Source organism: Enoplosus armatus, chromosome 19 (assembly GCF_043641665.1).
Source record: "Enoplosus armatus isolate fEnoArm2 chromosome 19, fEnoArm2.hap1, whole genome shotgun sequence".
NCBI classification, from domain to species: domain Eukaryota; kingdom Metazoa; phylum Chordata; class Actinopteri; order Centrarchiformes; family Enoplosidae; genus Enoplosus; species Enoplosus armatus.
Window position 1 is genome coordinate 7,954,514 of NC_092198.1, and position 26,586 is coordinate 7,981,099.

The 26,586-nt window shown below is 41.3% G+C and overlaps 3 protein-coding genes across 4 annotated transcripts; 1 reads left to right on the forward strand and 2 right to left on the reverse strand.

Moving 5' to 3' along the window:
* Nucleotides 1-3,817: 3,817 nt before the first annotated feature.
* chgb (chromogranin B) lies at nt 3,818-7,989 on the forward strand. The gene is made up of 8 exons (XM_070925316.1): nt 3,818-3,857; nt 4,008-4,054; nt 4,169-4,259; nt 4,604-5,313; nt 5,431-6,143; nt 6,327-6,426; nt 6,655-6,765; nt 7,909-7,989. The coding sequence occupies exons 1-8, from the start codon at nt 3,818-3,820 to the stop codon at nt 7,987-7,989; spliced, it is 1,893 nt and encodes a 630-aa protein (XP_070781417.1).
* Nucleotides 7,990-8,393: 404 nt separating this feature from the next.
* Nucleotides 8,394-14,399, reverse strand: trmt6 (tRNA methyltransferase 6 non-catalytic subunit). Its single transcript, XM_070925858.1, has 12 exons — nt 14,285-14,399; nt 13,836-13,966; nt 13,513-13,622; nt 12,707-12,798; nt 12,520-12,603; nt 12,293-12,417; nt 11,964-12,134; nt 11,495-11,652; nt 11,267-11,352; nt 10,435-10,537; nt 10,038-10,124; nt 8,394-9,042 (listed from the first exon to the last, which is right to left on the reverse strand). Exons 1-12 carry the CDS (start codon nt 14,389-14,391, stop codon nt 8,890-8,892), a joined length of 1,407 nt encoding a protein of 468 aa, XP_070781959.1. The 5' UTR covers nt 14,392-14,399; the 3' UTR covers nt 8,394-8,889.
* Nucleotides 14,400-15,902: 1,503 nt separating this feature from the next.
* On the reverse strand, nt 15,903-26,078 carry fermt1 (FERM domain containing kindlin 1). 2 transcript variants are annotated; one of them, XM_070925469.1, is made up of 17 exons: nt 25,989-26,078; nt 24,058-24,217; nt 23,137-23,234; nt 22,373-22,508; nt 21,926-22,063; nt 20,955-20,960; nt 20,441-20,624; nt 20,230-20,332; nt 20,018-20,125; nt 18,715-18,846; nt 18,498-18,547; nt 17,950-18,074; nt 17,421-17,527; nt 17,071-17,295; nt 16,835-16,959; nt 16,589-16,730; nt 15,903-16,467 (listed from the first exon to the last, which is right to left on the reverse strand). In XM_070925469.1, exons 2-17 carry the CDS (start codon nt 24,206-24,208, stop codon nt 16,294-16,296), a joined length of 2,004 nt encoding a protein of 667 aa, XP_070781570.1. In that variant the 5' UTR covers nt 24,209-24,217; nt 25,989-26,078; the 3' UTR covers nt 15,903-16,293. The 2 variants fall into 2 exon arrangements, with proteins under 2 accessions (XP_070781570.1, XP_070781569.1); XM_070925468.1 differs by lacking the exon at nt 20,955-20,960.
* Nucleotides 26,079-26,586: the final 508 nt, after the last annotated feature.

Sequence of the window (26,586 nt, forward strand, 5' to 3'; positions counted from 1 at the left end):
CCGTCCATTCTTTGCTGCCTATTCTCCTCTCCTGTCCAACACTACTTCACCTATAACCTGCCGGGGTACTTATTCTGCAGTGTTTATAGGGCAACCGCCATAGGTCCTCAGAACTCCACGCTTATTATGCATAAACTGCTTTTTGCTAATTTGATTGAATTTTTTTTGTTTGGGAATATGCTGCACTAAAGTATCGTATCAGCTGACATGATGAAGATTTTATGTTGGGTCTTGCATTATAACTCAATGTTGACGCCATGTCTTGAAGAGGGTCCCTGTGTCGACAGGACAAAGAGTTTACAACCATTCTAGCAGCTCTGTGACGATGTACTTGACAATGTAACTGCTTTGTGCAAAATGCTAATGTGAGTATGCTAACATTACTCACAATGACAATGCTGACATGCTAAAGTTTGCCATCTTCCCCATCTTAGTTTGTTAGTTAGCGTGCTAACATTTGCTAATTTGCATAAAGTGCATGGAAATGTCACCAAAGTGGTTTTATGATAGTTTTGAGGAGGACATGAATGTGTGTACCAAATTTCATGGCAATCCAGTTCAATTTAAGATCACAACTGACAATCTCACAGTGGCACTAGAGGAAGGAAGTCAGGGAATCAGCAAAGTCAAGAGAATTAATCCTCTGGGGAATCATGGATGCCTGTACAAAAGTTTCATCAATAGTCAAAGTGGTAGACAGACCAACGGACCGACATTGCCATCCCTAGAGCTAAGGGCTAAATATGGGGCTCTCTAGCAGGTTAATATGGGGCTATATTTAATATAACAATATAACTCTAACAGTTTTTATTACTGGTATTATCCCTCCTAATATGCTATATGCTTGTTGGCTGGACACAGCAGAATAATGCACATTTTCTTGGTGGAAAAAGTAATGTTTGGTCAGCAGAGACAAAAACAGAGGAAACTACTTGTAAGTTCTTGTTCCAAGGTGTCCATGTGCAAGTTGTATATTGTATACTGTATATTCTGCATGCTTTTAATGGTGTGCTGCTGTGTTATGTGCATTGACAAATTTCCACTGAGATGGACAATAAAGTCAATCTAATCTAAGTTTTTTAAGGCGTTAAAGTCTGTACTTTTTGATAAGTGTGCTGTCAGACATTGTTGTGTTCGATAACTATTTAAGCAATTACCAAAATGATATCATCTTTCAAGTTAGGGATGGATGGATGTTTGCTTATTAGTGAGAACTTGGCTTTAGATCTTACATGAGATTGTGCTAAAAGAGAAAAAGTGGCTCCTCAAAAGAAAAAGAAAACTGCCCCCTTTCCCAACAAAATATCAGACAACAATGATAAATTAACCAGACATTTGCAAAAATAAGTGCAGATGACCACACACACACACACCCTATTGTTCCTGGAATGTCATCAAAGTCTCTCAGTAGTTTAGAGCCAAACATAAAGCTCATCCCCACCAGAGATCAAAGCCCAGTCGAGGCTTTCATGCGGCGCATTGCATTGTGCCCGTCGTGAGCCACTCGCCTTTTGTCCATGCATGTAAATGGCCGTGATGAAAGGGGCGGTGTTGTTGCAGACAGGGACCGATTGGAGTCGTGCTCACAGAGCCTGTCTGAACGCATCGAGCTTTCCCTCCCAGTTCCCCACTTCACCGCCTGTGAGCTCCCATATCTTCATGGCTCACTAAAATATTAATCAGGCCTGGAGCAGTAGCAGTAAGACCACAAAAACACATACACAGCGTTACATGTGAGTGCACACACACACACACACACACACACACACACACATTGTTCAGGGCATGGGACTTGTATAATTTAGTGCTTCAGTGCTTTTGATATCTAGTGGCTCACTGTGGAGTACTGAGCCTCAGTCACAGACATGACTTCCTCCCCGGGGACAGCAGAGGAAACTGCAGAGCACTGTTACCCTGCTGCTATCAGTCACACAAAAGACTGGGTTCACTGGCTGCTGTGGATCAGTGCATATTGCTTGGGTGTACAATACACTGTCGGACGTTACAGTTTTATGCTCTGACCAGTAATTATTTCAGTTACCACAATGGAGCCTGTCTGCAGTAACAAAGATAGATGCTAGCAGCCAGTCATGTAAGCATGAGAAGCACAGGCCAGAGAGCAGATTTATGGAGCACGATATTCTTATTTTGCTCACAGCACTTTCTGGGCTTATGGTTTCCAAGACATGATTGAATTTGAACGTACTTTGCCATACATAAAGGTCAGTGCTTGTTGTGTAAACATCCCATGTAAACATTCTTATCACCGTGCATTTTTAAGCATCCTACAGGGGCCCATATATGTATAGATCAGAGACTGTGAGTCATTTTAAATGTACCGTAGCCCATTCTCAAACTGGCCATTTTTTGACTTGTGTCTTTTTTTTCTTCTTGTGTCTGAATGAAAGAATGTACGCACCGAGGGAGAACAAATTTCTGTACATGGAAGCAAGAAAAACAAATCATGCAAAGTGCCAAAAAGAAGCGGCTGTCGGTTTGAATGTTCTGAGCCGTGCCTACTAAACTTTGAGCTCTGTCGCTGCACATGTCGGCTCATGCAAATCCAGGGTTTGTTATGAAGACAGCAGCAGCCGCAGATTAAAATGCTGTAAATGCATAGCCTAGTTTCATGGAAAGTTGCGAATTATAAAGAAGAAGTTTGCAATCAAGATCTGATTACTGACCTTGCACTTGTCAATGCAATAAGTAGATTTTCTATGTTTCCCTGCAGCTGCAACATAATACTCCTGATCAGAGCCATACTGTTTATCTGCAACTAGTATCACTGGAACAATGAATAACGTTGGGCAAAAACAGCATAAACATGTTCATACTGTTTTAAGACATCCAGGTCACTTTAGTTTGTTTTACTATTGATCCAGGTCTCCATTAACTAGTTTTCCTCTACTGGTGCTGAAGCTAGCAAGTTCCCATGGGAAACTGGATGAGATGTGCTGAGGGCTGGATGAATTATTGAGGAGTCGGTTGGGCTAAATTCTGACTTAAGGTGGGTCAGACACTAGACATGGCTGTACATGTCTACTTTAAATATATGGTACATTAGCTCATTTAAGCAAACGTAAAATATGGGGCAACATTGCAGTTGAGAATACTGGGTATTACATAACTTCAGACTGGGGAAAGCCTCTTCTGAAACACACACACACACACACACACACACACACACAAATGTCTTATTTTGGTCGTATTTAATTAACCACAGGGCACACTATCATGAACATGTCTGCAATGCAATCCAACACATTAGACATGCAATTAACCTGAACTTATAGGAAACAAGTTGATTTTTATATGAATTATAACGCTTTTGAGTAGAAGAATAACAGCAGGGTAAACATGGGCTGAGCTGAATCAACTTGTGTCTGACATAGGAAAGTAGTGTTGCAGGGCTATAGCATCAAATTGCATAAGAGGGCACGAATCTTCGTGCTGTTCGTGTACCTGTCCGTCCTCGGGCATCCCGCGGCATTAAACACAAACACGCTGTTTAAATGATCACCTGAATGAACTGTGACACTAACTGGATTGCCAATTCACTTTCCCACGAAATGTCGGCATTGTGCATGCATCAGATTTCCCTCAGATCACTCTCCGTTGCAGGTCTAATGAGTCATGACATTAACAGAGCCTGGAGCCCTCCTCCCACGCTTCTTCCAGCCCACTCCTCTCTTTATTTGAGGCGCTCCTCGGCTCCATCCTTCAGAGCAGCAGGCGCCCAGTCAGCGCAGCTCTCTCCTGCCGCCGCACGGAGGGACGGGACCCAACATTTTCTTGGATATACCATCATCTCGCCAAGATGAGGCTTGTTTTGGTTGTTGTCGCGGCTCTGCTGACAGGTAGGTGAAAGAGTGGTGGTTTTCTCCTTGCGGAGTGCTGTAAGTTAGTGAGCGCAGTTCAGGACCATGGACAGAGACGACTCTTTCACGTTGACACAAGCGATCCTGTTCCTTCGTGCAATCTCACTCATTATACTTTTTTTAATGCAGAAAATCTCGCGCTTCCAGTGGGAAAAGAAGGACAGAGAGAAGATGTGGTATGCTTTTCTCTTACAATTTGATTATTAAGTTTAAAACAGGGGCTTTAAAACAGACCTTGAAGCCGGAAAAGCAGCAAAGAGCGACACATTTAGTTTATTGGTTTATTGCAGGTGACACGATGCTTGGTTGAGGTCCTGTCCAAAGCTCTCTCCAAGCCGGACTCCCAGCTGGATCAGGAGTGCAAAGACATCCTCCAAGCAGGTTTGTAGCAGAAGCAGGTTTTTTTCAATGCGCATGCATGGGGACAGTAAACAGGCACATTTAAAGCTTTAAAAACACTGTTGATGGTGCAGCACTCTTTAACTGATGAAACACTGGTAACTCATAAAAAATGATTTTGAACAAGAGTATCTTGGCAACCAGATGGTGACATAAATAGAGCTATTAGCTTTTACTGAACCTCAATCATAAACAAGTCATCAAATACAAGATTGGATTTGACCTAAAGGCTCAAGTCCAATTTGAAATCCATCATAACCTGCTTCTAAGAGCTCTATTAAGTGGATCTTTACACCTCTTTTCATCTATCTTTTGTTCTGTCATAGGGGTTAAACATGCCCCACTGGACAAGAAGAGTGCGGAGGGGATAGTAACTCATGGAGAGGTGGTCAAAGGTCACCCCGAGGAGCCTGGGGCAAAGGGAGCAGATGTGAAAGACATTGAGGCCCTCCTGAAATCCGTGGAGGAGAAAAGAGAAACCCCAGAGGACGAGCGCAGCCAAGAATCCTGGAGTCTGGGTGATGAGAAGGAGAAGAGACACGAGAACCAAGAGGAGGAAGAGCGGGAGAAGAGGAGCAGCTGGAGGCCTGGCAGATACCACCAAAGAAAACACAAACGAGGAGAAGAAGAAGAAGAAGAAGAAGAGGACGACAATGAGCGCAGTCAGGAGAGCTGGGGGGTAGAGGAAAAGAGGTCAGAAGAAGAAGAAGGTGAAGACAGAGAGAAGAGGAACTGGAGGCCTGGAAGATACCACCAAAGAAAACACAAACGAGATGAGGAACCTTTAGGAGAAGAGAGGGAGGAGCCAGAGGAAGGCGACGAGGGTGAGAGAAACAAACGCATATGGAAGCCCACACATCGCTACCACCACAAGAAAATTCTCCACAAACGTGGTGATGAACCGTCAGAGGATGGCGAAGATGACGAACGCAGCCAGGAATCATGGGGTCTCGACGATGAGAGAGACAAGAGGGACTGGAGGGCTGGCAGGTACCACCAGAGGAGACACAAACGTGATGAAGAGCTCTCTGAGGAAGCCAGAGAAGAGCCTGACGAAGAACGCAGCCAGGAATCATGGGGTCTTGACAAGAGGGACTGGAGGGCCGGCAGGTACCACCAGAGGAGACACAAACGTGATGAAGAGCTCTCTGAGGAAGCCAGAGAAGAGCCTGACGAAGAACGCAGCCAGGAATCATGGGGTCTTGACAAGAGGGACTGGAGGGCCGGCAGGTACCACCAGAGGAGACACAAACGTGATGAAGAGCTCTCTGAGGAAGCCAGGGAAGAGCCTGACGAAGAACGCAGCCAGGAATCATGGGGTCTTGACAAGAGGGACTGGAGGGCCGGCAGGTACCACCAGAGGAGACACAAACGTGATGAAGAGCTCTCTGAGGAAGCCAGGGAAGAGCCTGACGAAGAACGCAGCCAGGAATCATGGGGTCTTGACAAGAGGGACTGGAGGGCCGGCAGGTACCACCAGAGGAGACACAAACGTGATGAAGAGCTCTCTGAGGAAACCAGGGAAGAGCCTGACGAAGAACGCAGCCAGGAATCATGGGGTCTTGACAAGAGGGACTGGAGGGCCGGCAGGTACCACCAGAGGAGACACAAACGTGATGAAGAGCTCTCTGAGGAAGCCAGGGAAGAGCCTGACGAAGAACGCAGCCAGGAATCATGGGGTCTTGACAAAAGGAATGAAAAAGAAGAGGAGGAAATAGAAAAGCGCGTGTGGAAACCAACACATCGATACCACCATAAAAAGATATTTCACAAGCGTGGCGGCGGCTCATCGGAAGAGGAGGAAGAACAGAGGGGTGATTCAGAGGAGTACGAGGAGGCGGCAAAGGACAGGGATGGAGCTCTGAGGTACTTCTAACAAAACAACTCTTTAATTTAGCAAGTTTGTATCCTGCACCCTGGTGCACAAAACACTGCAGAGTGATCAAAACAACATTTTGCACAAGAAGTGAACAAATCCCTTAAACAGAGCATAAAAATGCGCTGGCTTAAAAAACCACAGGGCAGCATCTAATTGGGGCTGTTTTTCAGGTATCTGGCAGAGAAACGCAATCCCTGGATTTTCAGAGGTTTCTACCACCCTGCATGGTATAAAAGGGATTCAGACGAGCATGCTGCAACTTCAAACAAGGTAGGCATTATGTGTGGAAATGAAACTGAAGTGTATTACTTCAGTTGCTAATTGTTTGTAACTTTAGATTAGAGAATCAATCTAAACACGCAGATTGAGGAAATTTGATCTCTCTATATATGAACTAATTAAAAAAATATGTCCTTGGGTAATTTTATACATTTTCTCAGTCTATTAAAACTTTATTCTCATTAACCAGTAAAGTTTTGATGCCTCTAACGTGTTCAGATGGATGAACTGGCCAAGGTGCTGAGCTATAAGGTAAACCAGCTGGCCAACCACTCTAATATCAAGGAGGCAAAGAGGAGCACGCACCAGAGAGCACTTACCCCGCAGGAGGTAAGAACAGCTTTCACTAACTGCAAACAAAATGACCTTTATGACTGATGTGAGGATGCATTTTGCTGTCATGTTCACTTTGTTAAACCTCTAACTAGACCACTGAACTGAAGTCTAGAAAATACATGATGTCATCTACTTTACTGTGCAACACAGAATCTCATATATATATACATATATATATATATATATATATATATATATATATATATATCATAATACTTGTACTGATAAACAGTTCTATACAGCAGCCAGGATTCAGGCAAAAAACTATTAACTAAAACTATACTATACTATAGCTATTCAAAATACACGCAAATTTTAAAAACAGCTAAGTCCAAGAAACATGATACATGTGTATGTTTCATGTTTTAAATCGCATAATGTAAAAACACTTTATTCTGCTTCATAAAAAATATTCCCCCATTATTCAGCTGACCCAGTAAAGCCATGAAGCACTTCCAAGTACCTCCAGCGCACTGTTTCACTAGGGGAAAAAGCAGCCATGCTCATTATGGAAATCTCTTTGTCTACATGGAGATGTCAGGATTTAGCCTTCAGAAGCACAGAGCATCAGTGAATATGCATCTGTGCAAATGCACATGAAGAACTGTCCCTCACGAGCATGTCCTGAATAGATGACGGAGAAATGGAGCCGCAATATTCATGGGCAGTGACTCGCTCCTCAGCTCTGGCATACTTAGAGATAGTTTTTATTGCCTTTCTCAAATCAGTTCTTCATCACATGATGTTCTTTTCAGCACTTCTCTCAGCTTGTTTGTCCCCCTTTTTCTATTTGAACTTGCCACTCCAGCTTTTTATGACTGCTGCAGTAATCACACGAAGAATATCTTGAGCAATCAAAGTCATAATATGCCCTTTGAAAAGTGAGCAACACCCTGTAGAGACCTAACCATCTTGTCACATACTTTGAAGCAGGGTAACAATCCAAGGAGGAGGCGCAGTGACTTCTTTAGTTGTACATTTCCTCATCAAGGAAACGTTTAACCTACATGACCAATTTATGATCGTTTAATCCTGATTTATATTCCTCTATTCTATTCTATTACAAGGTCAAAGAAACAGTCAGTTAACATAAACTGATATTGACTGGTTGATGTATCAATATTCCATGTTTTTCAGGAGAAAGAGCTGGAAAACCTTGCAGCGATGGATATGGAGTTGCAGAAAATCGCTGCCAAGTTGCATGACAACAGTGCATAAGTCAGGACGGACAGCATTGTATTTCACTACCAGCTATCAGTGGATAAAAGCTGCTGTCTTACTGTGTCTGCCAATTTTGTGTGCTTATACAGTGTAAAAAAAACAACAAAAAGACAAAAAACCTTGGAGCCTTGCCAAAAACATCCTATCAACTTGTTTATCATGGTATTTGTGAGATTTTGATGTTATCAAATTAATCAGCATGGGAATGGTTTTAATGTTAATATATACTCAGTAAGAAAATAAGTATGAAAATATATATCTGAGACAAATTATTCAAATAACTGTGTTCTGAAGAGATTGTTCAGTTTGTACTCAATAAAAGGAGTTATTCTGGGACCAAACACATGTCTCTCAACTTATTTCTTGATGAAAAAAAAGGGTTCAAGTGTTCACACATCAGGTTCTATTGTACTGGTTTTTAATTCTCAACAGATACAGACGTTATCCACAGTGAAGCTGTATTAGCAACTGGATCATACAACAAATGGCACTTTCTGCAGAGATACAAAAAAGCAAACAAAAAAAATTTAGAACCTAGAAGCTGAATAGCATTAACTGGAAAAATAATATTGTTTTTACACCTGTGGTCTGGGGACACAAACCTGTACTTACTCTCAACACAAAAGATTATTTCAGCAGGTCCTTACATAAAACATACACTGAGCTCATACTGCCTAAACTGGATTACAGTTTACTCCTCAGCATTACGCCTTCATCTGCACTGATCTGAATACATCAGATGGGAGAAAGTGTGCTGATGAATGCAAACCAGACACCCCATCTCCCTTATTCAAGATGTGTCAAATCATTTCAGAGGAAAGAGAAGTCCACGCTGGAGGGAAATCCCTATAAGCCATTAGTGATGTGCCCTTAAAAGATTTGATGCTTCTGTATTTGTTAATCCGTCAGTTTCAGTCTCTTTGGTGCTGGTTCCTGAGCTTGCTGGGAGCCTGCAGGTTTGGAGCGGTCCGTGGCGACCGTTGTTCCTGAGAGTAGGTAGCCCCCACCCCCGCTCATCAGCAACAGAGGATGCGTCCTGTTAGGCAGCACCTTAGGGACACGACGCAGAAATGCAGTCAGGACACATTAATTCTACAGGAAAGGCTGGAGGAAATAACACTTGGGTCCTGAGGGGAAAACATCTTTTTGAATATGCAAACACACATTGTTTTTATCCAGCTGCTGCATTGTAAACAATTCCGAAGCAAACAGAGGGGGCAATGAGAGCAAATGGTGAGAGTCTCTGTAATAATGGGTCGGGGGCAGTATCTTATGGTAAAAAATTGATGCTGCCAAATGTAGAATCTTAGTTAGGGCTAAAACAATTAGTGGATTGACAGAAACTTAATCAGCAACAGTTCTGGTAAATGATTTCATGGTTTAAGGCATGATCATCGCAAATTGCAAATATTTATGGTCAAACAATAGACAGAAAGTTAAAAAATTGAAAATTCAATATTGTCACCTTGAAATATGGGGCTTATAAAAAAAAAAAAAAAAAAGCTTATAAAAAGCTTTATAAGCAATTAGAGTAATTTGAATTGTACTCAAATTAAGTAGACGATCAATGCTATTCCTTACTTAGCATTTAACCTGCATTGATAGATTTGTTTTAGCCAGTGCAACAAGCTGTAAAAACAACACTGATATATTATCCCCTGGTCAAGTTTATCTTTTTCCTGAAGGAAATATCTGGCTCCTTAGATGCTAAACGCTTCACCAGCTAGCAGGTTCATTTAGTCTGTCTGCAATTTGGTGCCAAGCAGGTAGTGTAAAGTGTGTTTTTGGAGCATTTTCACGGTAAACAGCTGCCTGCTGCATCTGAAAACAACCCCGATGAGAATGGTGAGACTTAGTAGAGACACTAAAGTTGTGGACCATAAAGCCAAAACGATGAGCAGAAAGACGCTAAAACGGTTCCCTGTCCATTTCACATTCCACAGTCATCTATTGTTAATATAAAAATATTGATTAGAGCAACTTAAACTATGCAACTCAAACAAAAAAAAACTTGATTCAGTGCTAGTTCAGAGTTTTAATTGTACCTGGTAATGTCTGAGCCAGTTGTCTGTGAGTCTGAGGTTGACCGTACCGCCATGTTCCTTGAGTTTTGTGTAGCACTCGATAAGAGTCTGCAGAGATCAGAAGGGGGGGTGGGGGAGATGAAACTGGAGCATTAAGAGGATGACTGCCAACCAGTCAACACACAGAATGATCTTTTTAGCAACATAAGCACAACAGAGTTAATAAGTGCTGGGACGTGACAGGCATTGTAACTCCTTGGCAGTGACAAGGATGTCTGCTGCAGTAATGTAATAAAGACATTTCCTGCTGGAACTCAGAGCAATAAAACTCTGTGTGCTGTGGCAGCTAATGAGAGATCATTCTAACAACAGTGCTAGTTGTGGTTCTAGTAAATACCACCAGTCATGATGAGCTTACCTCTTTGTATTGGGAGTAGACTACAAAAGGCCTGGAGGGGGAGAGGAATTTGAGCAGGCCCATTAGGACCGGACACGAGTGATACCGACTGGCTATAACCAACCTGCATGTGGGAAACAAACAGATGATCAAGCAAACCTGTCCAACATGAAATACCTAATATGTCAACAGTACACTATGTTATTGGAAATGTGTAGGTAGGCAATATCGTAATTCATCTGATCGGTACTGTATGTGAGGTATGACCGGAAAACGTAGGGATTTAGTACCTATTGAAGACATTCATTTCATGTTTTATGTAGCTTGATGAGAGTCGGTAAAAGAGGCTGATTTAGGGCTTGTCTGGAAAATTGTGCTCTGAGGTACTGTTTATGATGTAGCTGCTATGAAGTGGAGAAGACTCTGAGGAAAGTCAATAGGCTAACCAGATCAATACTTGTACTCCTGGCTCAGATGTCACCCTCACAATACTTCATCCATCAATCATAAAAAAGCTATAAAGCAATTCCTTCGTTTTATATGACAGGAAACTACGAAGCAATCACTTTGTTCACCTTGTAAGGACACGGTGTGCTAATCATTTTGTGTGTGAGCTCAGAAGAAGGCAAAGGATTTATCATGACTTTTATGGACCTACTTAACAGTACTTTCAATCAGTCATCGGTTCTTCATCACTGTAGATCTATTTTAATTACTTTCATTTACTACTACAATGGTGCAATCCAGAACTGATAGAGAAAGAGGGTTGGAGGAGAAAGAGGCTGATGCTGAAAACAGTGTAGCAGTGCAGAGAAACAGAAATGTGAATGCAGAAACTAAATGTGACACAAACCCGTCTGCATTCCTGCCTTCCAGCAGGGCAGCAGCAGCTGCCAGCTTCTTCCGTTTCTCTTCCAGCTTCACCTTTTTTTCCTGAGCCTAAAAAAAACAAACAAACATGAAGTCAGGACACTCTCTTTCAGATTTTAATATTTCTTATTTAAACATGCAGTCTTTGTTCCTGTCACTTACAAATAAAATGAAGGACGTTTTAAGTAGGGTTAGTAAATAGTGGGCATACTTTGGCTTCCTTGCGTTTCTCCTTCTCGTCTTTCTCCTGGTCATGACTACTATCAGCGCCACTGCTCGTCTCCATGCTCTGTTCCTCTGGACCGCCCTGCTGTTCTGCCTCAGGCTGGTTTTGCACCTCGTCAGCAGCCAGGCTGGACTGCTTTGAATCTGTAATGTTGAAGGAGATAATCTATATCTGAGGAATGTCACATAATAGATGTGTGTCATGATAAATTATTCTTTTTAGTATTTCTGAATATAAATGATTGTTTTCTAAATGTACTGATTAATCTTAATCTTAGTCTATGTATAGTTTATAAAAAGGTAAAAAAAAAAAAAAAAAAAGAATTCAGAGGAACACTAAGCATTTGTGAAGTTGTAATCAGGAAATGTTTTGTTTTTAGCTTGTAGCTACTCCGTTTCTTCTAAAAACAACAAGGCTATAAACATCTTGGAGAGATTTAAAAGGCAAGCTCTACCAGCTATGGGATCTTTGGCAGTGGTGTCCAGAGTGCCTGCCAGCAGAGCATTGACATGGCAGATGGGAAACTCATGCAGCATATCGTGAAAATGTGCAGGAAAGCCAAAGCTCTCCACACCCGCCCGAACAGGCCCACCTCCTGGGTACATTTGAATCACTGAGCCATAGCCTGGATGAGGAGGAGAGAGAGGGTAATTAAACAAAGGGCAGAGAAAATGCTTTATGTAGAATTAGAGAAAGAAAATACATTCTTTGTATTGAAAAAGCAAAAATAATTTGATCAAATACATAAACCCTACAGAAAAGTTCACAGGACTTGCCACGTACCCCCCATTCTCTCCATGACAGATCCCAGCACGAGGCCAGCACAAGTCTCAAACACCAAAACTTTACTGCCAGCGTGGACGTTCGCCAGAGTCAACATCTGGGCAAGTGTGTCATACCGCAGGTGGCTGCATCACAGGAAAACATACACATCATACATTCATCACTTTCTGCTCTATAAAAAAACTAAACAACTTTCACACATAATGTTAATCCATGTGCTGACTCACCAGATCTTCCCTGGTTCCCGGCCATGGTACATCATAGCCAGGTTGCGACAGGACGGTTTTAGAATCGTCACAATATTTTCATACCTGGAAAAGAATAGGATGGGAACAACTGATAACACCAATTACAGCACACTACATTATCTTCAGTCTGAAAGTAATTGGGGGTGTATCACCAGACGTGACTCACTTCTTCTTTTTCTTCTTGATGTACTTATCCTGGGCATATTCAGTCTTATCTCTGAATGTTGAGCTGTTCTCTATAAGCTGCTCAATGATTTCCTGTGGAGCACATACACATATTGTCTGTAGTCTCTTCCGGTATATTTCAACATTTCATCCAATAATTTAAAAGATAAGGTTCCCTTGACAAGACAAAAACCAACAATATGCTGGCCCATCTCTCAATGCTTTTTGACTCCCCTATCCTGCCTGTAGCACTCAGCCCCAAGGCCACTGGTTCCTACTTAAATCTTTAACAATGACTCACAAATGTTAAATTTTTAAAAAGGGCTGAGTCATTTCCTAAAACAGCTGGGCATTGTAGTTTTTAGAAAACATTACTAACTAAACTAACTAACTGGCTAAATGGTGCATTTGTTGGGGACTATTGTCAGCTGTGGGTTAAAACACATTTGGTGCACTAGTGAGTATTAATGACACCAGAACCGTGTATGTGTATTGCCTCAATTTAAAATACTACTCATGTTCATGGTAATAAAGGACTATGCCCCCATTCCAACAGTGTGGCTCATTTTTGTGTTTTTAATGGTCAACAATGGACATCTATGGCCCTGAGGAATACGCTATATCAGGCTTTGGCTACACAGGCAATACTTGTTTGTAGGATCTATTCATTGTTGGTTTTGGTTTTCCATTAAATTACTATACAAAAATATAGAATATTATCAGCATTATTCTTTAATAAGCAGACCCAACACCTGGCAGTACAATACTTTCCCATTTATGTATGTAATTGCAAGATCACTGATGTACCTGATCCTTCACACCTTGCTCTTTGAGCGTCTCAATGTCGTCCCTTGTCAGCTTCTGGGATTTTCCATCGTCTACAATGTTTCTGTTGTCCGTGCCTACCTCCTTTGCATCTAGGAAGAACACATTTAAAGATCACTCAAAGGGAAAGTGAAACAGAAAGAGTAACAGGCGGTCAATAGTATTTTGCATGTTGATACATGCAGTCTGGAAATAAAATATAGTCATCACAAATTAAAATGCCACTGGGAGGCATGAAAGTGTCACTTATATAGCTCAAACATGAATGTGACTTGATGTGTGAGACTGCAAAGCAGGTTACACACCGGTGGAGCGCTCTGCATCCTTGAGCTTCCGTGGCTGCAGGATTCCTCCAGACGCTATTTCAAATGTGGTGCTGTACACGTGTCCCACAGCATTATCCAGGAAGAACCACTGCTTCTCAAAAATCACCTTCCTGTGATGGAACAGACAGAAAAAAAAGAAAATCAATGGGATGGCATCTCTACAGCCCTCAGTGCGGCATCATGTATACAAATGCTGCAACACCTACCGTTAGCCTTGGCAGTGGGTTCATTAGTATTTGTACATGATGTTATGTCAGGGACCAGAGACTTTGTGATGTGACGTTAACAATTCATTGCAAAATATAGTTAATTAACTATCACAAGTCAGATGTCAGTTAAGGTTTAGCTTGCCCTCGTTAGCGTATCGTGTAATTATAATAAATGAGAGGTCGTATTTATTTATTTATTTATTACTGTTTTTGACTTACTTCTTCGATTGAATTTGCATAGCTTTGAAGATATCTCCTCGTTTCAACACAACGTAGTCACCCTCTTTAATTCTGTACTGGGAATCATCGTCTCCGTTGTCCGCCATAATACGGCAGTTAACCAGCTCACCCGTAAGCTGAGAGGTAACTGTCACCTTCAGAGAATTATACGGAGTCACCGTTGACAAGGCACGGTTAGAAAAGGCACTAAACCACCCTGAAGTCAAAGCAAAACACGGCAAATTGCTATCTCCACGTGTTAGCTTTCATTTCCCTAGCTCCTCAGGGCGACTAAACGATAGCAGATTGTAAGAAAGTGCCCTCATTCAACGTAGTCGTCTGTTATTGGATGGATATGCGTTGCTGAGCTTGCAAGCCAATAGGAGCGAAGTGCGATGACCAGGGTGGAGATGTAGATTTCAGAATCGTCGATCAACGTGGATTTATCGTCAGATACACAACGTGAGGGAGTAGGTCCCCGTGAGGAGATGCAGAGTATTCCCGTTGTAGATTTTTCATTATTTGTGTCAATTAAACTCTGTTCTCACAATATTTCAGGATGTATGTATATATAATATCACGGGTTGACACAAATCATATCGTCTTCAAATAGGCTAGTGTACCTTCTGAACACTATACTGACTTCACATGGGATTTTATTATGCACAATTTAAAGGAATACACGTAATAGCCTTGCTATCAACATGGGAGCTGATACTGCTGGATTGCAATTCAACACAGTTAACAGTTTATAGGGTGCAAACATGGCAGATGTGTGACCACGTCATCACCCAGCCTGGGTGGGTGCGCTTCATTTCCCACCATGGGGCCACAATCTGGTGTTTTATAACTGTTTTTAAACGGTGTGCCAACTCCACCTGCCCACCACTAGTGAAGAGCAGTGCAGCAGTGAGGCGGTTGAAAGAGCAAAAAGAGAGCATCCCACACTGCAAGAGAAGAAAATAACAAGATTTGGTCAAATAAAATGATGCAACCTTGGAGACATCTTGAGCAAATTATTTCCAAATGACAACAAGTTAGTGATTTCAGTCCAAACCTCTAAGTAATATTGAAGTGTTATAAATCTTTACTGTAGCATTTAGCTGCTGCGTTATGTTTCGTCAAAATGGTGACAGTGGGTTCGAAGTGTTTCAAACATCCTGCAGTTCAGTACAGGGCAATTTGTGATAACATTTTAATGATATTTAAATGTAATTTAGGGTTGTGTGCTCCCAATAAGGAACAGATGTCACCTTGGAGGGTAAAAATAAGCACCCATTAAAGCGTCAGATCTGGAGAAGTTTTCTCAGCAGTAAGAATGGCTTGAAGTGTGTTCACGAATCCAGCAGCGGCAGCAGTCAACCCTGTGAGTAAGGCTGTATATGCACTCCATACAGTAGCTATAACAAAATTAAGTATGACATTTCCTTGTCACATTAACTTGAACATGAACTGAAAAAAAATGATTTTGTCTCCATGAATTCTCTTTTCTTCAAGCACAGAGTATAATATTTGTGAAATTACATTTCAGCATTGTAAGCAACAAAGCTTATCACGGTCTATTAATTAAGATGAATTTAACCTGTAATGTAAAAACTCTGAACAAATGTGAAACAAGTTGTGAAATATAAAAACACCCTTTAATGATTTTTACAAAAGTTATTTTTTCTGTTGGAAACGAGGACATCTCTTCACCTAAAAAAAGCTTAATTCTTACAAATATCTGTTTATCCAAGTTTTGAGAGAAAGACAAATCTTGACAACATATTTACATCATCACCGCGATTTTCTAGTGCAGGGTACATACCCTGTACTAGAATATAGTAATATAATGCTGTAACTGTTTACAGCAGGATCTATAATGACAAAATTGATGCTATTGTTGTTCTGTAAGTGTATTACATTGATTTACCCAGTATTTAGGGTTGCCACTGCTACAGCAGATTAATTATGTCCTTTCACATTGTAACATGTATGTAAATCAACAACAACCATATGAAGAACAGAGCTCATTTTTGGCCACCAGTAAGTTTATGGAACAGGTCTTCGTCTAGCGTCTCGTTCTGGTCTTTAGATCTTGTGGAGAGGAAGATGTAGCCGCCAATGAACTCATGGACCACCTTGCAGTCGCAGCTCAAACAGCAGAAGGCTATTGATACATTCTGGTCGAACTCTATGGTCACCTGGAATTAGATAAAAAAGGATTCATGTGTCTGAAGTAATACTATCTGTAAGCAATACCCTAAAAAACTGCCTCCCTACATGAAGAGATAGGTCATAATATATGGCACAACGATCCCTCACCTGTCTTATCTCCCAGTTAACGTTCCACTGCTTCATGTTGGCGAACCTCCATGTGGTGACGGGCAGACCAGAGGACATGTCAATACGAATCATACGGTTGTATGAGATCCCCAACATCTCATCCTTCTTACTGCCTTTGAATCTGAAACACAAATAAAAGGTTAGCCTCTCAAATTATCTTTCAGAAGTGACATTTACAGGCTCAAAATGTGTATTTGGGTTATACTTAAATATACTCTACTGTACCGGACAATGTAGTAGTTGATACCGAACTCTGGAAGCGACTGCCAGGCCTGGATAAAGCGCATCTTGGCCTCCATTAGGGACAGCCGTGCTATGTTCTGATGGGCCTCCAGGATACGTGCTGTTAGCTAGAAACAATCACCAGAGGCAGATTTAGCAAATATATTAGTAACAACAGTGATGTAACCGTGACGACTGTTGGCAGAGTCAAGTACGTTGCACGTAGCCCTTAAACAGACCTGTTTGGTCTTGTGCTTCTTGGCGTAGCGTGGAGAAACAAAACTTTCAGAGTTCATCTCCATAGCCTCAAGGTCAGGAGCCGCCTGACCAGGAGGGGGCGCCAGGCTCTTCATTTGTAGGAAGGACTGGATGCTTCTCACTTCTGACTTGTAGGAGCTGTAGGCCATTGTCTTACCCTTGGAGGCCAGGATACATGCAGCTTTCCACTTGGCGTACTGTGTTTCCTGCAGCAGAGGGCAGACAGGACACTGACGGTTACAATATCAGCCTTTTATATGCCATTTACTGTATATGTGCACGCTTTACAGGGATTTTAAAAAGAGGCAAAATTGCTGGGAGTGGGCCTTACATTGTCACATCGGATGTACACCTCATTCATCCCATCAGCAACTGGGAGCAGTAGCTTGATGCCAAACTTCTTGTCTGTCACGTTGACATCAGGGACTACCTCACAACCTGTCAAGTTCAAAGAAAGAGATTGTAGTGAATTCAACCACAGAAAAAGAGCAGAAAGATACAATAGATCTGCAAATATTATCGCAGAATAAAACCACAGTTACTGTGGCAGCAGAAGGCTACCACTGAATGTTAATTCGGAGATAGTGATAGTTGATATTTACTACTTTTCCCATGACTAATAGCAGAAGAAAAGAGTTTGTTTTATCCATTATCTGTCACATTTACATATGCACATCTGTATGACATTATATTTATTATTGAATAACGAGAATATCTTGGTTCTCTGCTTCCTTTGTAGAGAATTGCTCATGCTCAAAGACATAATCACACATCATGGAAATGCTTAAATTGAGGGTTATTAATCCCCAACAACACCGAACACATTAAGAAGTGTTTTTCGCATCATTCTTTTTGCTGACCTCGGAGGTGAAACTGCTCTATGGGTTCTCCACTGGAGGTCTCCTTGTTCTTGTAGTAGGAGATGGTGGTGTCCTTGAACACAAACCAGTACTCTTTGTATGGCCGCAGCGTTAGTCGTTTGGGCCTGATTTAAGACAGAAAAAAATAAAAACAAACCATAGTTTTTGCCTGTAAAAGGTAAGCAAAAGACTGAATACTGTAAGTGAAACAGCGTAAATGATTTTGTTCAAAGCACAGGCTGCTTATTCAGAGCAGTGACCAGCTCAACAGAAGGTTGTTTCCTTTAATCAATTACCAGACGACCAAGAGGCCATTATAAGATTGAAAGTCAGTGAAAATTGGTGAGATATAATAACACATAATAAATTAATTCATCCCTGTCCCATAAATCACCTTATGGCTGCTCCAAATTGGCTGATTTAAGGGCAATAGGCAGGTGAGGTTTAAAGGACAGTAAAAGATTTCAGAGACAGGTATTTGAGATTTTACTTTAATTATTCATAATCTTCATGTGATAGGAATAGAGGAAGAATAAAGGTGGGTTTACCTAAACAGCCGGAGGGAATCTGCCAGCTCTGGAATGTCTGTAATGTCTTCCTGGGGGCGGGACAAACAACTGTCAATGATCCTGTGTCTTCTCTAAGACATGCAATCATCAGAGGCCTACCTATCACTCCTGCTTAAAAACAGGTGTTTTGCTGTGACAGACCTGAAAACCTTAAAATTACGGTTAATATCCACTCCAGTGTAGTAAATATGTTTACCAGAATTCTGTCTGTGTGTCCACCTTCAAGTGTCACCTCCAAGTTGGAAAGGGCGGCCTCTACTTCATCTATTTCTGGTTCGTTGGAGTGGTCCAGTGGCTCACTTGACATAGTCAGTTTACAAACGTGATACTGAAAAAAAAAGTAAAAGGAACATTTTTACTCCATAAGTAGAAAAACCCTCAAGTGACTTTCATTATAGCGATAGTCAAATATTTTGTTTTGCAAGTAACAAGAGCAAGTCATCATGAAGTTCTCCGACATGACTTAAGAGGTTATGCAAGGCTGGCGTGAGTCAGAGGGAGGTTTGAGCACAGCCGTGTGTGCCAGCCATTGCACCAGTGTGTAGGTGAGTGCAACACTGATCTCCCTTTGAATCACTGTGATTTCTGAATCGCCGCCCAAACAGTTGCAAAATAACAGCTGAACGGATCAGAGATGGGCGGAAATTTAAGACACAGAGAATGTCGCAGCCAAAACTTTCCCACAGTTATCATGGCACTCATTAGTTCCTTAGAGCAAATTTGTCTGATGGGGAGCTGTAAGTCTTACCACACTACTTTTCCCGCTACTCAATCTCTCTTCCTATACTTCTCTTTCTCTGCCTCTCACTCCCATCCAGAGGGATTTTCCTCCTGTCCTGACACGTCCTGGCATGGATTAAGACTCCGAACCCGCTCTCCTGGATGGATAATATTCTCAGCTCCAAGACACACATAAACAGTACTTAAAACTAATTTAGACCACATTACTGTGCCCTTCAGAGAACTGTGGTTCATGATGGCAAGCCAATTCAAATCAGGATCTAGATAATTTACCACGAGTGCCTTAAGCTAAGTTTAGTTCTAAAAAAAGATAAGATAATTATAAATGTAACTGGTTATCATAGGAGAAGTGCTTCAGTATAATAAAACTAATAAGCTACATGTATATGAAAGCTTATTAGTTTTATTATACTGAAGCACTTCTCCTATGATAACCAGTTACATTTATAATTGACTTTGTTGAGTTATGATTAGATACCCTTCCTTCTGCCAAGTGTTGAGCTCTTGGTTCTATTAAATAAGAATAAGATGGTATATAAAATATATAGAGAGTCAATTTCATTCATATGATACGTTCTGTAACCCAACAATGGTGATACAATCGTTACATTGCCCAAAACAGGAATTGAAATTACTTAAAATATGGAAAATATATTTTTTATTTGTTAGGTATGATATCACAAGTGAGTATCATTCCAAATCAGATTCCAGAGTGATGTGTCTCCTATTGAAATTGACTGTGATGGCATATTGTTCACCTGTAATGAAGCAAACATCAGCATTTCCTCCTCAGTGCAGTCTATCTCCTCCAGCAGGATGGACCAGCGAGCTTGTTCATACAGCTGGGTTATTCTGACAGCATCGTACTAAAACACAAAAACATGGACATACATACACTCACATTTAATTCGAAAGTGATGTTATTTTTTTGGGGTGGGGGTGGGGGCTTTCACTTTTTTGGGTCTCTTACTTTAGGGTTGAGGTCAAAGAAGACATTGTACTTGAAGCGAAGCAGTAGCTTTTCTTCATCTTGGATGTCTTGCTCCATAAGAGAAAGAGACGAGTCCAACCACCTGCCAACCATAGAAACAACCAATTAGATTAAAGCTGTGGTTAGAAATATCATCCAAATTTACTAAAAGGTTTCAGTGACAGTTTATTTTTCCCGTATTTCCGTCTACCCCGCATTGTTGATGGCTTTGTCCACTAGCGAGAGCGGCTGGTACATCTTGGCCAGCTCGGCAGGCGGCAGGTTTGGCTGGCAGTCGGCTAGAGGGTTTTCTCCAAACCAAAGGCTCGTGGCAGACACCGGCATCCCGTTCTCTGGGTCGTAGGTGGCTGTCATGGTCTTACTGTACATGGGGCCTCGTTTAAGGAGAAAGGTAGATAAATGATTTAAATCAGGTTTGCCAAAACATGCCAGGATTCAGCATACCTTCATAGCAATACTGTATTTAATTGTAACTGCACTTGAAGTTGAGATCAACTCACTGTCAGTTAGGAGGTTTAAGAGTCGGACAAAAGTTATAAAACCAAAAGAAAATAATCATTATCCTGAATTTATCAGAATAAAAGTTCAGTGACAGAAAGGTTGAGACTCATAGAAACAAAATAATGCATGACATTCGACATTAAAGGCTGCGGAGATCAAAGGTCTTAATTAAAGTGATTTTGAGGTTGGTGTGGAATCCGAACTGGATACTCAGTGTAAGAGTCCGAGAGTGCGTGTTAGGGAAACCCTGAAGAACGCGGCAGCATGCTGAACAATTCTTTCAGATCTCACTCATGAAAACTGTGGCCTGTCAGATCTAAGTAGCACTATATATAGATATTTCTCATTTCTTCTCCTCCTCCAGCAGAAGTAACTCATAGAAATAAAGACGCTATCCAGTCTAGGGCTGGACCATAATCTGAATGTATCGAATTACAGACATTATGAATCTCCTACCGACCTAAACTTATTCTCACTTTTATTATATGGGATTCTGACAGTTTGTGTCTCAAAAATCAGCCATGACTAACTACAAAAACCCCCCTAACCAACCCACAGTCAGCCCACAGCCCAGTCCAGAAGACCAGAATATTTAACTGTCATCTTTAATGACTTAGGACAAACAAATCAGAAATGAGCAAACATGAGCAAGGAAATGTAATGCACTCGCATATTAAAAAACATGCTTCCTATATAAACCAGACATTTTTCACATGAAACATTTTGACTCTCAGCAAAAGCACAGATGGAACTAATAACATTAACGATGGCTCTGTTGCAGCAATAAATCCAATGCACTGCAGCAATGACATAATTAAGTCATTTGTTACACCTGTGTCTTAACTTTGATTAGACATTTTACTTTACTTATTAAATTGCTAGGCCTTAGTAGGCTCTCCAAACACAAAGCATCAATATTGCATGCAACAAGTTTCAATTATTGTGCAGGCCAAAATTACAGTACAGCCTCACACTATGACAAAATAACAAAGGCCAAGACATGTTTAATAACCCTGGAAAAATATAGGAGACATTTCCATTTCTTTCCAGCCAATGTATCTTTTTCTTTTCATTATGTGAGTATTTGCCAAGATCTTTTCAGAGATGCTGAAGATGAGTAATGCTTTTGAAACAAGAATAGGTTGTTAAGAAACAGCCCTGTGTTTCACAGTACCTGTGCCACCTGGTCCCCCGCTAAGTAGATCGATGTCCCAGATGTCGTTCTGTGCTGAGTTCTTGTCTTTCTTCTTCTTCTTCTTGGAGGGATCATCTGGAGGCTTCAGCAGGGACAGCTCCTCTGATCTTCTGATGTCTGCGATGGAGCGGACAGGAGGCGGTGTGAAGGAAGGAAGGAAGGTGAGTCTTAATTTTAGATCAATCAAGATAAAATAAGATAATCCTTTAATAATCCCTCAGCGGGGAAATTTGCATTGTTCCAGCAGCATTCAGGATAGTGCAATAGAGACAAGTAGAAGATCAAGATATAATAAATAAAAACAATAAAGACTGTTATAAAAAAAGCTACTAAAATGGATGTTTCTGTCTAAGACACGCTAAATCATAACAAAAAATCAGCAAGGACAAAGGGACACAGCAATCAGAAAGGACAAGGGAAACTCACTGAGCATTCGACAGATCTCCGCCACCGCCTTAAAGACCACACTGGAGAAGCTGACGGTCATTTTGATAGTTTTCATATTGGGAAGCTGCAGCAACAGGGGTTTGTGCTGGGGTGTATAGCGCAGGTCAGCATCAGCCTGTATAGAAAAAGATTTTTTTTTTTAAATCATATGAACCACACATCTTTTCCTTTCTTACTGTGCTGATTTGGAGATTTTCGCAACCTTATCTGGGCTCAGGGGTACCTCCACTGTCCCTTTCTGTTTGCTTTTTTCACATTTGGCCATGCTTTTAATATCAGTGGAATGATGTAAGTGATGTTCACACATGCAATGTAGATAATGGACACCAAAAATAGATAGTAAGACGATTGTTCAGGGGGAATATGCATCGCACTCATTTTGTACACATTTTCCTGATTTTTTTCAACACGAATTTGGTGGTTATCGCTTTGCTAACAGTAGAATGTACAACATGTGTTTGAATTACAAAATCAACAAATAGTTCAGGCTGGGCTGACTAAAACCACTGATGGCTCTCCCTGCCTTAAGGAGCTTCAAACACAAACACAATTAAATTCCTATGGCTTCGACTGGAGTCTTTTACTCTGCGATGGGCATTCAAATAGTTTTTGACCTTTGTAGAGATACATTTCTAGGGACATTTTGAATTGTTTTTTTAACTGAAATAGTGAAATTAAAACTTAAATCAAAGATCAGCACAATTATAAAAATAGATTCAATCACTTTGGCTCCTACATATTACCTGAATTCCATACTTGTCCAAGGTCCAGTGGGTCTTGAGCAGCCAGCATTTCCTCTGTTCCCACCACAGAGCATGGTCTGACCAGTCCTGAGGAGCCTCTGCAGACAGACAGATCAAGTAAAAAAGAAATGTCCACTGTCATATTACTGTCATGTCTCAAGATTAAAGGGTAACTCACACCCAAAGTTATTGAACACATTTACATGTCAAGTTTCAACAGCCACTACATCTGCTACCAACACAAACACTTCCTCTACCCACTGTTGTCAAGGAGGATGGGCATGATTAACGTGTGGATTTGTGAGTCTGACATTGTGTTACAGTGCTGGGCTGAAATCTGTACGTTGATGACGAGCTACTTAGTCATCTAGTATGTCTGAAGCTCTTTCAACCACCTTACTAAAGTTGCCTCTGTTTTAATGGGGAACTGTAAAGAGATAGCAGATCAGATCCTGGCTGAACTTTGGCCCCTGGGGCTGCACATGCCAATGCATTGTGGCAAAACAATGGCACTGCAGTGTATAAAAATGCAAGGCAAACAAGGGTGCGGCTTGACAAACAGACCTGTTGTGGCAGCAGGGGGAGGTTGAGGCACGGCAACAAAGTCAAATAGATGCGCTTTTACCAGGTTATCAAGCCAAAATTGAGTGTTTTAAATACAAGCAAGTAGAAGCGGAAGAGAAATGTACCCAACGTGGAGAGGCAATTTGAATTTGTATTTTCTGTATGTTTCTCTCTAGTTACACAAAATTCCTTCAAAGTTGTCACTGCACAGGGTCAGCCATCATGCAGCACACCTGGCCAAGTTTCGGGGTTTAGTACCTTGCTCAAGGGTACCTAAATGATGTGCTAGGTACTGTAAATGTAAATCACCCTGACAGGCTACAGTATGACAGTTTTTCACCCATCTGAGACACTTACTGATCTTCTCCACCAGCTTAAGCATGAGGCCTCCGATGTGCAAGTCTCCTTTCACCCTCAGCTTAAATTTCATGGACTCATCTCCCACTTTTTGATCCACCTGCACCGACAACTCCCATGATGTCTCTCCATACTCTGCGGCTGTGATCATGGCCCTGTTCTAAAAAAGACAGAGGTGAGACGGTGCATAGATTATAAACAGGACACTCCGAGGTTCAGATATCGCCATCACAGAGGCACACCACAGGGAATATTGGAAGGAAAAACCGCTATCTGTAATTAATTACATGGTGGGGGAATTCCACTAAAATATGTTGATTCTTCTCGGGCTTTCTTTTGTTTGGAAGATTAGGAAACATCTGGGACGAAAACATGAGTCAGCGGATTAAGTGTTTCTCAACATCCTGTGGGAACATCCAAATCAACTTGGCCAGCAGTTAACAAACACAGATCTCTCAGTGTTTCTGTTTTAAGTGGCCACCAATGGAACCAATTTTCACCCTGCTTCTTCCGCAGTACCTCTGCAATAATACTGCAGCCCCTGAAGTGCTCCTCTCAGCCGGTACATTTATAAATATCATATCAGCTAACACACAGACTGGCAGATGTACTGGCTGGTGCCCTCAGGAAAAAGAGATGAGACTGCAGAACACAAAATAAACACAGCATACATAACACAGCTCTGCACAGAAAGGTGCAGATATGGTAGAGGATAGTTGGTATGATAGTTAGTATGAGAAAGAGTGAATGGATGAAAGACATCAGGCAGGTAAGAATTGGGAGAAGAGCGGAGGAGGAGCAGGGAGGGTACAGCTGTGGAATGTGTGACGAGCAGGGACACGAACCTGATGCAGAAGGCCATGCAAAACAACAATCCACACATTGCACCAATCTCCCTTCATTTCACATCTGAACTGTGAACATGTGGTGAACAAAGAGATGCAAACTCACACACACACACACACACACACACTTGTCTGGACTGGGGACAGACATACTGAAATACCTGTTTCATTTGTCTCGGTGTAGCCCCGTGGAAGTGTATACTGTGTGAAACTGTGTTGCCGGAAGGCTAGGTTTAATGAACACACTCTGCTTTCTTTGTGCTGCTCCCTCCCTGTGCAGCTGTATGCTACAGTTAAAAGTTTGAGCTTGCATGTCTGTTGAGGGAAGGCTTGTTGAGATGTGTTGGAAAGTGATGAATTGGCTCCCACAATATTACACTCGCTGCACAAGAGACCAAAAAGTGACGGAAAGAGGAGCAATGATATAATTTGGGGCTGAACAGAAATTAAGTAAGTATAAAGTATATTTTCACACAAAATATGCAATGTTTTAAAGAACTCTCATCTTCTACATTTGAATCTACTATTTCTAATTCACAGGTAAGCATTTTAATGTTTAATTCCCAACCAAAACTGCATTGAAAAAGTGGACTTCATATTGGAAAAACTAGGGGAATACAGCAGACTCACACTCCATGAAAAATACCACAATCCCCTTTTTACAATACATCTACATACATACTACCATTAGAGACTATTGTTAGTGTTAAAACCACTCACACAAAGGGAAATGGTCTGAAATAAAAAACAAAAAATGATGACAGTGTAACGACTATCAGGAGTCAGGCCTTTCTTTTGAACCATAAACAACACCGTTGTTAAGTTTTAGTATTCACACAATACAGTACAGTGTCAGCCCAGCCTTAGAGCAATAATAGTACAATAAAGTTATACAAATTAACCATTAACCCCCTTCTGTGTAGGCCCAACGTTACCACAGACACAGAGCAAGTCCCAACTGGACCATTCCCAGTCATATGATGTGATTTTTTCGTCTCTGCTTTATTCAAACCTAGCTGGCTATGGGCCATCAAACTATAACAGTAGCGTTTTTCCCGGAAGTCGACAATCTGAAGCCACTCTTACCTTGGTTTGAACGTTTTCTGTCGGTGATCTATTCCTAGAAATTTCTTGTGAAGTGGAATGGACCAGGAATGTGGCTTCTTCGGAAGTAAAACACGCCCAGTTCAGACAGGTAGAGAGGGAGAAGGAGGTGGAACCATTAGAGGAAGTGGGAAAGTAAAGCTACTCCACAGGGCAACGTTACAAAGCAAAGGTGGGTTTGTCCACAACCTGGTTTGTGTGTAGGGGATTTAATTAATTTAACATAGCCAACATTTTGCATGGCTAAAGTTGTAGTTGTAATATAGTCAGTAATTCAAATGACTAGCTAGCTATATGACAGACAGAGGTAGTAGCCTCCCAAGTACCCAAAAATTAGCTAACATAAACATGCTCAACATAACCTACAGAGCTTATGCTAGTTTATACTCCTCTGTTACAGCGTGGTAATTTAATGACAACATAGCATTAAGCTAATGTAATTTGGAAAACATAAACTAGTATTTAGCATAGCAGAAACAAAATATCACATTATAACCAATGGACCAATAGAAAATAGCAGTTAGCAACAGCCTGAATTATAGCACCTATGTCTTTACTAAAATAAATACGCACTTTTGTT